Consider the following 14,130-nt stretch of genomic DNA (forward strand, 5'->3'; position numbering starts at 1 on the left):
TAATTTGTTCACATATTACCATTGTCACCTGCTATAGCCGGTGACAATGACAATATGTGAACACATATAACAAGTTAAATGGTCAAATGTTTATAAAAATAAAGAAATTACCTAATTGTGAACAAAACGACAAAGATGATCACCCTGGTAAGTTATTTTCCCAACAAACAAAAGACAATTTTAAACCTATCACTTTTTAACTTATTAGCTTATTAATTTTTGCCACTAAAAAGCTAATCCAAACATTTTTTTAAAACTTTTTTCCCACCTTCGTAAGTCAATTCATTTTTAGTAAAAGTCATTTTTAACTATGAAATCCCAAATACCCTCTAAAATCTTAAGTTCATCTGACGAAATGTTAAATATGTTAGATGTTGTTCTTCTTTTTCTGGTTTCATTAAAAACTTAAGTTCGGTATAAATGTTTACTTTACCGAGTAAACCTACGTAATAAAAATAAATAAATAAATAAATAAAAAGAGGTTGTAAACCTCATGCTTTAATAAACCGGAAAATATGCAAAAAGGTAAAAATCTAATATTTCTACCAAATTTAAAGACTTTTCTGGCATTTGGCCAAAATCAAATGCATAACAACATAAGTCCTCCCACATTGTGTTTTAGACATCAACATTTTATTTGTATACGTCAAAGGAACAAGAGTAAATTACAATAGCAGTCTATAAATTTAGTAAACTGAATGGTCTTTATGGTTTGGAATATGCATTGATCGGTTTCTAACTTTATTTTTTCCAATTAGAGAGTACTTAAAGTTTGATTTTGTTTTGATTTGCTCCAGATTTCGTTAAAGAACTCAAGAACTTAAACCCAAAATTTACAGTTTTATGAAGACCTCAAGAACTCAAACATGGGTTTCTTTCTATATCTTCTCTATTTATCATTTCAAACACATCCAACAGACACATCATTGCTCAACAGAAATTAGAAATAACCATATTCAAATAGGTTTTGAAATCATTTAGGTTTTCTTTATGTTCTAATTGGGGTTTGTGAAACGGTTTTCAAGATTCGAGTTAGGGTTTCTTGTTGTTTGAGTTAGGGTTTCGATTAAAGGATTTGCAAGTCTGTGAAGTTTTTTAGTTAGAGTTCATAGGGTTCTTGTGTTTGAGTTCATATGATTCTTGTGTTCATCTGATTTTGGGTTTTTAACATTTCCAGAAAAAAGATTTTATGATTTCTAGAAAAAAGTTCGGTGTTTATTATGTTCATCAGATCATTGGAAAAGAAAAGAAAGGGAGAGAAGATAATCGTCGGAAAGGGGTTTCACCGGAGAATTGAATTTGGCCAAAGGAGATGATCGGAAAAATCATCCTTAACTGAAAAACTCATGTTTGGCTGGAAACCGATAAAACCCACTATTATGAGTCATATGGGTACTTTGTGAACGATCTCAAAAGATTCACACATAAATTAAACACAAAATAATAATAATAATAATAATAATAATAATAATAATAATAATAATAAATAAAATTTGGTAACTAAACATGTACAACAATCAAAGTAGATTACCATTTCAAGTCGTTATCTTTAAACATTAAAAATAACGGTTAAAAATGCAAAATAAATAGGTAAAGACCATAAAGGAAAAGTAAGGGATCAAATTCATAACTAATATCAAAAATCTTGGCCAAAACTATAAAAGGGGAAAAAAAAATAAGGGACCATAAAATAAAAATAAAAGACCAAACTTGTTATAACAATTAAAAGGTTAGTCCAAAATTGTAAAAAGAAAAAATAAAATGTGAGATGTCGGCAAATGTATGGAATAAATATTATTCATCAAATCGTTTTTCAGAGTTATATAAGACCTTCAGGTATATTGAGCATGAGGCTCGTCGTGGTCGACATGGCCACGAACAACGGCCGTACACACTATCTCCACCCTTCGTGGTTGCTCGTTGTCGTGGAGGATCGTGGTAACCACCACATTTGACCACGAACTCTTCTCTTTGCATTCTTTCTCCTTCGTGTCTTCTTTCTTGCTTTGACCACGATCTCCTCTCGTGCACACTATCCCGGTTGCAAGTGGAAGAGTTGTGGTGGTGACCTGGAGGTGGAAGACGGTGGTGTCGTGAAGACCATTCCAGATGGCCTAATTCCGGTCGTCCCAAAAAATATATATACAGTATCATTTACACTTATATTGTAGATTCATGTTGTTATAATCCAAATTGGTTGTAATTGTAATAAAATTATACTCTCTGTCGTTCTAGTGAAAACTGGTTTAGAATCTAAACTTTTTTTTTTTGCAAGATAAGAAAGAACAACTTACACTACGTTTGACCGACATACATTGGATTTCCAAAGAAACTAATATCAATTGAAAAAAAAAAAAAAAAAAAGATATATATTTTTCCTCACCCAAAGAGGTGAAGATAAGAACTGCTCTTGATATTCTTAATCATCATCACGGTCACATTTCTTCATTAATTAACGAATCCAAGAACGCATCATCAGCAGAGTAGCTAAGAATCTCATCTTCTTTATTTTCATCTTTGTTGGAATTAGGGTTTGAGATGATTTCATTGGAATTTGGCAAACCCACTTCCGGTTGTTCCATCGAACAAGATAAATGAACAAAATTCTGATAATTAGGGTTTGAAGAAGATGATGATAATGGTTTATGAGTTCTTGGATCAATCCCTTGACTAATCAACTTCTTACTAAGATTTGTGTTCCAATAGTTCTTTATCTCATTATCTGTTCTCCCGGGAATTCTTCCCGCTATCAAAGCCCACCTTATAATCATATCATTTGTCAATTATTATCAAATCCAATAAAACCATCAACAAAACTTTTTTTAAAAAAATAAAATAAATATATGCATCTACAAGATTATATTACCGGTTTCCAAGAAGGCAGTGGAGGCGGAGGATGAGGTCTTCTTCCTCCGGTGAGATGCCGCCTCGTTTGACAGAAGGACGAAGGTAGTTCATCCACCGGAGGCGGCAGCTCTTCCCACACCGCCGGAGCCCCGCCTTCTTAGGCAGTGTCCGCCACCTCCCTCCACCTTCTCTCTTAATATAACTTGATAAAATCTCATCTTCTTCAGGTGTCCATGGCCCTTTCTTCATCCCTATCTCCACCATCTTTCCCATTATTATTTTTGCAAGAATACGAAACAGAAAATTACTTCAAAATCTTCACCCAAAATATGTATTTAGTAATGGATTACAATGTGGCGTACAAGTATTGAATTGTTGTAATAAAACTACATAAATGTTTTACCCTGATTATCAATATTGTAAATTTCTAAATATTTATAAATCTATTCTATTTCAAGTAATGGGCTAAATTGAGAAGTTCCCAAACAGAGACACCATATCAGTTTACAGAAATCTTGATGTGTTTGTATTTTTGGTCTGTGTTGAAGCTTCTAGCACTCTCTTCCACACCCTTTGACACAAGTTCTTTTAATGCAACAACTCCCTCTTTCAAACCAACATCAATCTTGCAAAACCAACAAAAAAAAATTGAAATTTTTAGGTAAAATGTGTTTAATTGAAGTAAATGGTGTTACATGAATAAAATGTTACTCGTTCTTGAGCTGTTGCATTGAATTTCTGAAGCAAGAAGGCTTTGGGATCCATTTGACCAGGAGGCTTTCCTATGCCTATGTACATATAAAAGGGTGAAAACGGAAATCAACTATGGGAAAATATGAATCTAGGAAACTAAAACTTTTACTAAAAGAATTTAATGAATGATAGAATATACCGATTCTTAAACGTGCAAACTCACGATTCCCACGGAAATGATGAATCACACTCTTCATCCTGACACAAAGAAATTCAAACATGGTGAATTCCAATTTGCATATCTTATTAAGCCTTTGATTTTATAATCAAGAATCAAGATAAATAATGATATTGCAGTAAGAGAAAGAAAAGTTCATATTTTTTGATACCCATTATGGCTCCCATGGCCTCCCTTGGGTTGAAGCCGAAGAACCCCACATGGTAAATCCATGTCATCATGGAACTACAGCAACAAGAATCAAAACAGTTACATGAAAACAAAAAAGGTCAAAAGAAGGAAGAAGAATGATGTTCAAGTTATGATGGGGATTTCAGATCATACTACTAGGACTCGATTTAGAGGTAATTTGTAATAGGCAGCAAGTGGGCCACTCTGCAGATAAGAAAATGTATCAATGTGGAAACAATAAGAAGTAAATACTTTAACAGAATTGAATCCTAAGCAAGAACTCACCGATTCACCACTCAAATTCATATATGTTTGAGGTTTTGCGAGTAAAACAGGAACACCATCTACAATGCCTGATACGTCATACCCCCAAATTAAACGGATTCCCCGTTAGTTATGCACGATTGCACCCAAATCATATGATAATTTCAAAAGAAACAACAAACAAAATTATAAATTGAGAGGAGCTGACAAGCCTTTTCCGAAAATCGCTTTACAGAAAACTGTATCCATATCGATCCCTTGCGACTCCGCGAAAGTATCAATCATGTTAAACCCGACCTAATTTCTCAAAGATGCAACAAATTAGGAGGAAAAATCCAGCATACTAAGGTTCAATTGTGATGGGGTTAATTTAGGGACGTTTTTTCTCCAAATTCGAACGGTGATTTCCTTGTTTGAATTTGAATTGGTGTTGATAGGTGTTACAAAGTTAAGGAAAAACAATTAGGGTTTTCAGAGATAACGTACATTGTGTCTTGTTCCTTTAAATTTGTCCCCTGGATTGCCCAAGCCAACGAACAGCCATGGACGCGGTGATTGAATTGCAGTACAGAAGCGGCGATTGAAATAGAGTTTGCTTAGCATCTCCGGTGACTGTTTAACAGCGGCCGAGTATCATTCGAAGTTTTAACTTTTACGATTCAAGAGGTTTAGAGTGTTTCATAATAATCCCTCCAACCATAAAGAAATTGAAATTAGGCCACCAAACTTTCATTTATGATATTTTCATCCAAAATAAAAGAATACTAATAAATTTGTTTGATAATTAAAGTGACAATGTTATTTATTAGCAGTGGCGGACACAGACTGTTTTAGCAGGGGTGTCCCTCGTATTTCAAGCCGGTGCACCTAATAGAAAAAACCATTTTTTTACATTACGTGTCGGAAATTAAACAGTGGCCCGGGACCCCCAATGCTCCACTAAGATCCGCCACTGTTTATTAGTACAAAAATTTCATTCTATCTAATTATCTGAAAAATGAAATAGTTCAACCATTCAATTCAATTAGTATATGTTTTTCGTTCTTGAAAACAAAGTTTACAATGTATATGTTTTTTTTGGTAAACCATAAAATAAAAAATATTTATTTATAGCATTTCCTCTAAAATAAAACTCATTCATTGTCTGGCATTCCAAATCAAAACCCTCCATTTTTTTGGTAAATGGTCATGTGAGAGTGACAATTATCGACACAACACGAACCAAAAATGAAGATAAATGGGTTTGAGTTGAGTTTTAACTCGTCGACCTGTTTATTATACGGGTTGTGTTAGGGTTTATATATAATTTTTTAGGTTGACCTGTGAACCCGTTTATTTTATTAGATTGAAAAACAAAATAAAAATATATATTTATTAAATAAAGGAGAAAGTAAGGACTAATAAGTGAATATGTGATATTTAGACTTTTTTCCCATGACCCACGATCCTGATTCTGACCCACGAACCCGTATAATTAAATAGGTTACACGGTTCGTGTCTAGATTTTGCTTCTCCGGGTTAGGGTTGAGCAAGATGACATGAATATTTATATGTGTTGAGTTTGAGTTGAGCTTTCTCATTCGCCCCCACCGATCTGTCAACCTGTACCAACCTAAACACAACACGATTTTCACCCCTACCTAGTATGTACTTGATAGTCTCACGTGTACATCTCATGTCAAAATGTGCCTTAGTGTAACTCTTAAGTGATGTAGATGGCTCCATATTAATTCTTGTATGAGAGGAAATATATAAATCCAACAAGTTGGTTAAAGGCAGGATATAAATTTTTGTAGGACAGATTTGGTACAATAGACTACGGATAAATATAAGATTATATGAGAATTAATGATGATGGATAAAGACCAACAAGTGAGTTGTGAATATTTATGAAATAGACCCAATGGATTTAAATTGAGTGATCAAGTGTTAATCAAGTTATCTCTATATAAAGGAAACATTCATCGGTGTCACATCTTACGTGGGAAGTTGAATCCATGTGTGCTACTTGAGTAAATAATTGGGTGAAAAAAGTGGATCTAATGTCACTCAAAGAGATCAAAATAGACAATGATATAAGATTGTTTAAAGAGCCTAAAGAAATTATAAATAGGAAAATGCAAAAGTTGTAGAGAGAAATAATAGACTTGGTACTTGTCAACTTGAAACATTTGTTTGTGTCACATCTTCTTATGGAAGTAGAGACAAAGATGAAAGCATGTTATTCACATCTCTTCAAAGAATCTATAATTTCGATGATAGAATCATCATAAAAGAAAGGTAATTATAACATCCTAATTCTTGGAAAATCATTTTTCTGATAATTAAGATAAAGAACATCACGAAAATAATAAAATTAATAATTAATAATTTAAACTTTTAAAGTGTTAAAAAGCTAAATTCGAGTTAATTTAGGATTTTTAGTTTAAAGAACAAACTATCAAACTCATGGATCTTATATCCAACTACATTGAAAAAGTTTTCTTAGGAGGTGTTTTTATCCTAACTCAAGGAGGTGTTTTTAGCCAAACTTAAGAAGGCGTACGTATGAAGGATGACATAAAGGAACTAGAGAGCAAATTTATTTCCTTGAAAAAGAAGGATGTGGCAATTGAACAATATTCTACTAAATTCTTAGAGTACATAAGTTTTGTTACTCGGCGTATGTCAGACGAGTCTTCTAAGATAAGTCAATTCATAGAAGGTTTACCTTGGGAATATCAAGTGCAAGTTAATAATGCAACAATTTATATGAGGCTATTTGTATGACCAAGAAAACGGAGAAGACCTTTAGTTTGAGAGACAAATGAGAAAAAAGAAAGAATAATGGAAACACAAGTAATACCATTAATCGAAAGAAAAGAAGATTCAAGAGTGAGGATAAAAAGACAAGTAACAAGGAGATGATCATATGTTTTAAATGTGATGAAAAGGGTAGACTACCCTTATGCTAGATCAAGTCAAAAGAATATAAGTAAATGTTTGGCTCTTATTCCTTCTTTTAAGCTCACACACCTTATTCTTTATTTTGTGTCTATGTATTGTCAAAATTTTCAAATATATTATATTCTTGCTGTACAAGTATCGTTTCCATCATGACTTTGAAACCATTTAGTAAGCTTGTTGAGGACAAATCTCTACTTTCTCTTTTCTCATTTTTTTTTCTATCCACTAGGCAATTTCTTTGAAATTTTCCTTCATGTGAGACACTAACTTTATGTATCCATTGAAATTCAAAAAGGTATGTTCGACCATCTACTCATTAAACTTTATGTATCCATTAAAATTCAAAAAGGTATGTTCGACCATCTACTCATTAATCTTTCATTTAATCTTCACCACATACTAGAGTTGTTGCTTTTCTTTCTTATCCCTTCAACATTCTCCTTTTATTTCTCTTCATGTAAATCCATCATCTCCATTAAAAATCTACATATTTTATATTTTATATTTTATCTAGATTTGTGAAGCGGAGCTACATGGTTCAGAGGGGCACAACAACATTTGTAAAATTTTAGTAATCAATTTTAAATAGACGATAACACCAATTATATATATATATATATATATATATATATATATATATATATATATATATATATATATATATATATATATATATATAATAATAGAAGCATTTTTCTAAGCATCATATTGATTTGAAATTTCTTTGTCTTTTTATATTCTCAAATGACTATATTTCTAAGCACCACATTGATTTGAAACTCCTTTGTCTTTTCATATTCTCAAATGACTTTTCAAATATCTTCTAAATAATTGATTTAGCATTAAACACCAAACATGCTATATAAACTCTTACATGTAAGAAGGATGTCATAAGAAAATGAAAAGAAAAAAATTTCAATAGACTCAATTTTTTTAGAGCGTATTAGTAATGATGGAGTCCTTAAAAGAGCTCTACATGTCAAGGTTGTGGATTAATGTATCATTTTTTGCTCATAGTTTGATGGTGTTATATAATTTTTTTTCCATTAGTGATATGCAATTCGAGTTGTGGCTTGCAATTTTCGAAGTTACATGTGAGTACATCATCATTAGCCTATTTGTTTTTATCTCTTCACTTTTGTTAAGAATATTTCAATATGCTTTGATTATTCTTAGATTTTTGTTTCATTTTATATTTACATTTGTACATGTATAAAAGGTTCTTTGAACTACATATTGTAATTGATTAAAGCAATACATATTAAGTATATTGATATGCTCCATAATTTGTATCATAAAAGCTTAATTTCAAGTTCATCGTTATAGCAAGTTGTACAAATCTTATATGAAGTGGTCTAAAATGAGAAGTCTAAAATCTTAACAAAGTTTCTTTCATAATTAATTTAATGGTATGCCTTAAAAGGCAGCAAACATGCCATAATGAATTTTTATATCAATTTCATATAAATATAATTATTTCAAAATAAATAACAGCGATATGATTATTTTAATAGCATCTATGTATGTCTCTCTCTCGCTTTCTCTCTCTCTATGTGTGTGTGTATGTGTATGTGTGTGTATTTGTGTGTGTTTGTGTGTGTATATATATATATATATATATATATATATATATATATATATATATATATATTCTATCCAACGCGAAAAATTTACTTAAAACAAATTCATTTGAAATTTTCACAACAACAAAAGAGTTTTCTAATTTGTATATACTTAAGATTTTAAATATAAAGTTATCAATCACTACAACTCAAAAGTTTTTGTAACTTATGGTTAGTAATTGGTAGTGACTTTTTATTTTTCTCTCATTTATATACATTGTATCCGTATGAGTAATATATAAATAAGTTTTCTCACAAACAATCATGTGTTTTAAGATATTTTTAATTAAAATATGAAGAGTTGAAAAAAAGAGTATTTTGTTGCATCATGATTATTACTATGCAGATTTTTCTTGAAACATTAAGTATTCTTTCATAATTAGTTTAATGTTATTAATATTTTTTTGTTGTAAGCCTTAAAGGCATCAAACATTTTATAATGATTTTTTATATCAACTTCGTATAACTATCATTATTTCAAAGTTAATAATATTTAATAACATGTATGTATGTATGTATGTGTATCTGTGTGTGTGTGTGTGTATATATATATATATATATATATGTGTGTGTGTTTGTGTGTGTGTGTCTTCCATATATTTTTTGTATGATTTATCAGTGTTTAATAATGTTTTCTTTGTTACAAATGTTATAGTAGACATTGTAGTGTTTTTATGTTATTAAAAGTTGTATTATTTATGTTTTTCATATATTTTTTATTCATTAAATCCATAAATTAACATACAATTTATATAAAATTTACAAACCTTACAATGGCCAATAAAATCATCAAATATTTATTTTTTATACTACTTGTTATTCGTTATATATAGAAATCAATATATGTTTTATATACGTTTGTTAACATTGTTTTTCCATTTATAAATATTAAATCATAATTTATAGAATTAGGAGAATGATTAAATAATTGTGTGGATGTGTGTGTTTGTCGTTAAAAAAAACTATATAAATATATTTTTTGTGACAACCCGAATATTTTCATATATAAAATTTCTACAGTCAAACACTTCTTTTGGAAGTCAAACTCATTTCCGCCATCTTTTAGCCAATTTAAAAACCCGTTTCGGCATTCCGAGCTTTTCACACTTAACGATCAAGTTTTAGAAAGTAACCACTAAAGCCCTAACACCAAAAATCGTGTCATAAACCTCATAAGATAGAGTTTTCGGGCGGTAAACTCACCCTATATAAGGGTGAGTGAACCTCATTTACACCCTTTCCACTCTCTCTCTACTCTCTCTCTCTCTCTCTACAAGTTGCTTTCGATCCAAAAACGCCCCTTTCGAGCTCCATAATCGTAAGTAATCCATCCTAGCTTGTTGTTTAGCTTGTATTACATGCAAATTCGTGTTTAAATCATCCAAAAACCTCAAAGTTAAGAGTTTACGGCCATAGAACAACCCTAAACCGCAAACACTCACAAATGGGGTTTTGAAGCCCCAAAACCCTTCCAAATCACTTCTAGTGCTTAGTTATGACTTAGGGACTTGCATGTATGAGCTTAGAACACCAAAATCTTGTCTTTTGGGGAGTAAACATAAGTTTACGGCCCAAGAACATTCTTGGACCATAAACCCCTCTTCATAGGCCGTGAACACCATTTAAGGTGTAAAATTGCCCCTTAAACACCTCCTATGGCTTGGAATAATGTCTAGAACCAACCACCATCGAAGTAGGAACCTTAAACACCAAGGAAACCATAACCTTAGGAGATTACGTCGCAAACCCCCCAAGGATTGGTCCCTTGGCCGTAAACTCCTCTAAGGAGGTCAAATGGTGCCCTAACTTCCTTCCATGGCTAGTATATTGGACTAGAATCATGTGTGCTTAACCCAGAACCATCAAAGCATGAAGTGAGGGGACAAGTAAGAGTTTACGGCCGTAAACTCTATGTTTACGGCCATAAACTCCCATAAATGGACCATTTGAGGACTTAACCACTTCCTATGCCCTAGAATTGAACCAAGCCTAATTCCACAAGTGTTGTAAGACCTTTGAGCAACCAAGAACACACCACCCATGAGTTTATGGCGGTAAACTCATGGAGATATGGTCATTGGGCCGAAATCTCCTCTAAGAGTTTACTCTTGAAGAGTAAACTCCCTAACTAGGCCATACACTCCTTTATTGCAACCCAATAGCCTCCTAGCACTTGACCGAAGTGTTTCCCGCACATTAGGATGCTTATACGTGTTTAATTAGTATTATAACCACTAATTATATGTAAACGTATATCTTCATATGTTACTAGGTCATTAAGTGTGTTCAAGTCTTCACTTGGCACCGAGCACTCGACCGACACTTCCATCCGATCCACTCGCCACAGGTGAGTTCATACCCCTGAATTAACCTTTTAAATGATTTTAACTGCTTTAATAGGGGGGGGGGGGGAATACAAGTTGAACTGTACAGTTATTAGATAAATCACATGTGATTAATAACTGTATAGCAAAATAGATTTTTGTATGTTAAACTATTTTATCCAGCTCAAGATTTCCAAATCATGTTTTCGAATCTTGTTAAAGTATGAATATCCATTTTTAGATTATTAAAAGTTATCCAAAGTTTTCAAAGTTTGTTTACTAAAGAGACATCAACTCATTTCTTGTTAAAGTTTCTCCAAAGGTTTACTTCATTTAAACTGTTTTATAAAAATCATTTTCAAAGCTGTTTATGAAAGGTTTTTCAAAGAATTTTCAAAGGTTTCCAAAGTTTGTTTTACAAAATGACATCAAGTCGTAAATTCTTATTTGTAAAGGTTTTCCAAAAGTTTTACCAAAGTTGTCTTCTACGCTTTTATTTCGTTAAATGCATGTCTATAGTTGTATAGTTATATAAATAATGTTTAAAGGACTTAGGAAGGCTAGTTCGCCCTATTTCCTTTTCCTTGTTGGGATGTGGTCTGGTGGGTATCGGATACTCTATTGTCGATCAACATGGTTACATACGAGTTCACACTCACTTCTTGTTTTAGACTTTGCTCGCTGTGTCGTTCATTCGATACTGTCTGGAGTCTGTGTTTCCCTGTGTTAGACTGAGCCAGGCGTATCATTCATACGATACTTTCTTGGAGTCTATGTTTTCTTTTGTTTTAGTCAGCAGTATTACTGTTGAGGTATATTATTTTCCCCTGGTATTTTTACTTGTGACTTTCTCATTATTCCTTTAAAGTCAATACTGTATTATGGTAATGATAGTATTTTTGGGGAAAATTACTCCTTAAAACATAAATCCGTCGGGTCTTGGTAGAAGACTTATTTTATTTAGAAAATATAGGATTTTCTAGAAAGAAAGCTAATACACCGTAGATTCTAGATTACTATCTTTCATAAAGTCATTTTGGATAAAATGTATAATTATACTAATGACACTAAATACTTATGAACTCACCAGCATTATAAAAATGTTGATACTCGCTTTCAAAATAACTTGTATTCTCAGGTCCTCGATAGACAGGTACATCCTGGGAGCTTTTGCAAAGACAGCCTATGTAACCTATGTATTTACTTTGACAAGCTGCGTCTTGTTATGTTCTGTATTTACTTTGATATTACTATGATATGTAACCTATGTAAAATTATTACTATTAATGCAATGGTTGTTGTACTTTGATTAGTATACTGCATATGTTGTGATACTTGACATGACGTCATCCACCCCAGAACGTTTCCGCCGTTCCGGTTTTGGGGTGTGACATTTTTGCACAACGTGCCGCGATTCGTCTAGTGTGTGTATATATATATATATATATATATATATATATATATATATATATATATATATATATATATATAAAGGTTTTTTAAGATGACTTCGGGAAGTTCACGCAGACCATTTTGTTGTGCGTGAAGCTTCTTCACATTAGGCTTTTGTAGGCGCGTTTGTGACAACCCGTAAATTGTTCCGTCGCTGTAACCCATTCGCATCGGTAAAACCCGTTTGTTTTTCAATCTTCCCGTTAACATTTTGGATTAGGTCATTTAATTTAAGATTTTTATTATGACCTCGTAAGTATCCAAACACGTTAGAAACACATGAAAACACTTTCAATATTTAATTGGATAATTTTTAGTTACGACCTCGTCGGATTTGCAAACACTTAATCGGGTACGACCAAAAGCCTCGGTAAACGTCAGTATCGGGTAGAATTCCACCGTGTCTCAAACCAAACTCATATATAAAGTTCAAAGAACTTCATTTGAAGCTTTTCAACCTCTCTCTACTCTCTCTCCTCAAATCCAAGTCTAGGTCCCAAAAATCACTCAATTCAAGCCTCAAATCGATAAGGTAACTACCCTAACTCATAGATTAGCATCCTTAACCTTCAAATTCGTGTTCAAATCATGGAATAGGACCAACATCATGTGTTTACGGCCCTAGAACAGTCTTGGGCCGCAAACACACATAAAAGGGGTTTTTGAGCCCCAAAACCCTTCCAAATCACTTTTGGAGCTTGGAAATGACTTAAGGACTTATTGGAATGGACTAGGAACAGCATAAACTCATCATTTGAGGGGTAAACAGGAGTTTACTGCCCAAGAACATGCTTGGGCCATGAACACCATTTCTTAGACCGTAAACCTCTTTAAAGGTGTTAAGATGCCCCTTAAACACCTCATAAGCCTTGGAATAAAGTCTAGAAGCAACCACAAACAAGTTAGGGGCATTAAACTTAATAAAAACTACTCCATAAGGAGTTCACGGCCGTAAACCCCCCAAGGATAGGTTCCTGGGCCGTAAACTCCTATATCTTAGTCAAATGATGCCCTAAATTCATCCCAAGGCTTATATAATGACTTAGAATCACATGTGATTGACCTAAGGACCACCAAAACACCAAAGGAATGGGTATGAGGGAGCTTACGGCCGTAAACTCTTAGTTTATTGCAATAAACTCCTTAAAGTGGTCCATGTGTTGGTTTAATCCCTTTCCATTGCCCTAGAACCAAACCTAGCATCATCCCACAAATGTTATAAGGCCAATTAGCACCCAAGAGCACCACCCATGAGTTTACGGCCGTAAAATCATGAGGATGTGGTCTTTAGGGCCGAAAACTCCATTGGGAGTTTACTCTTGAAGAGTAAACTCTGTATCCAAGCCATACACATCCATAGATACTACCCGAGTCACTCCAAACACTTGAATTGAAGTGTTTTCGCGTCTAGAAGTGTTTATCATTATTTAATTAATAGATCAAGGTCTAATTAGATACAATTTATGTATCTCTTCTTATTACATGGGAACCTCGCGTGTTTTCAATCCCCGAACTGAAAATTAACATCCAACCGGCACACTTCTCGACTGGTGAGTTCATACCCCAATGCCTT

General features: G+C 32.9%; 2 protein-coding genes across 2 annotated transcripts; both read right to left on the bottom strand.

The window, feature by feature from the left end:
- Positions 1–2,389: 2,389 nt before the first annotated feature.
- On the bottom strand, positions 2,390–3,137 carry LOC111903323 (transcription repressor MYB5). The gene is made up of 2 exons (XM_023899095.3): positions 2,867–3,137; positions 2,390–2,760 (listed from the first exon to the last, which is right to left on the bottom strand). Exons 1-2 carry the CDS (start codon positions 3,118–3,120, stop codon positions 2,436–2,438), a joined length of 579 nt encoding a protein of 192 aa, XP_023754863.1. The 5' UTR covers positions 3,121–3,137; the 3' UTR covers positions 2,390–2,435.
- A 14-nt stretch (positions 3,138–3,151) lies between these two features.
- Positions 3,152–4,856, bottom strand: LOC111903322 (peptidyl-tRNA hydrolase, mitochondrial). Its single transcript, XM_023899094.3, has 8 exons — positions 4,700–4,856; positions 4,426–4,510; positions 4,235–4,302; positions 4,103–4,153; positions 3,930–4,003; positions 3,740–3,798; positions 3,559–3,635; positions 3,152–3,472 (listed from the first exon to the last, which is right to left on the bottom strand). Exons 1-8 carry the CDS (start codon positions 4,814–4,816, stop codon positions 3,347–3,349), a joined length of 657 nt encoding a protein of 218 aa, XP_023754862.1. The 5' UTR covers positions 4,817–4,856; the 3' UTR covers positions 3,152–3,346.
- Positions 4,857–14,130: the final 9,274 nt, after the last annotated feature.

This window comes from Lactuca sativa, chromosome 6 (genome assembly GCF_002870075.4).
Source record: "Lactuca sativa cultivar Salinas chromosome 6, Lsat_Salinas_v11, whole genome shotgun sequence".
Lineage (NCBI taxonomy): Eukaryota > Viridiplantae > Streptophyta > Magnoliopsida > Asterales > Asteraceae > Lactuca > Lactuca sativa.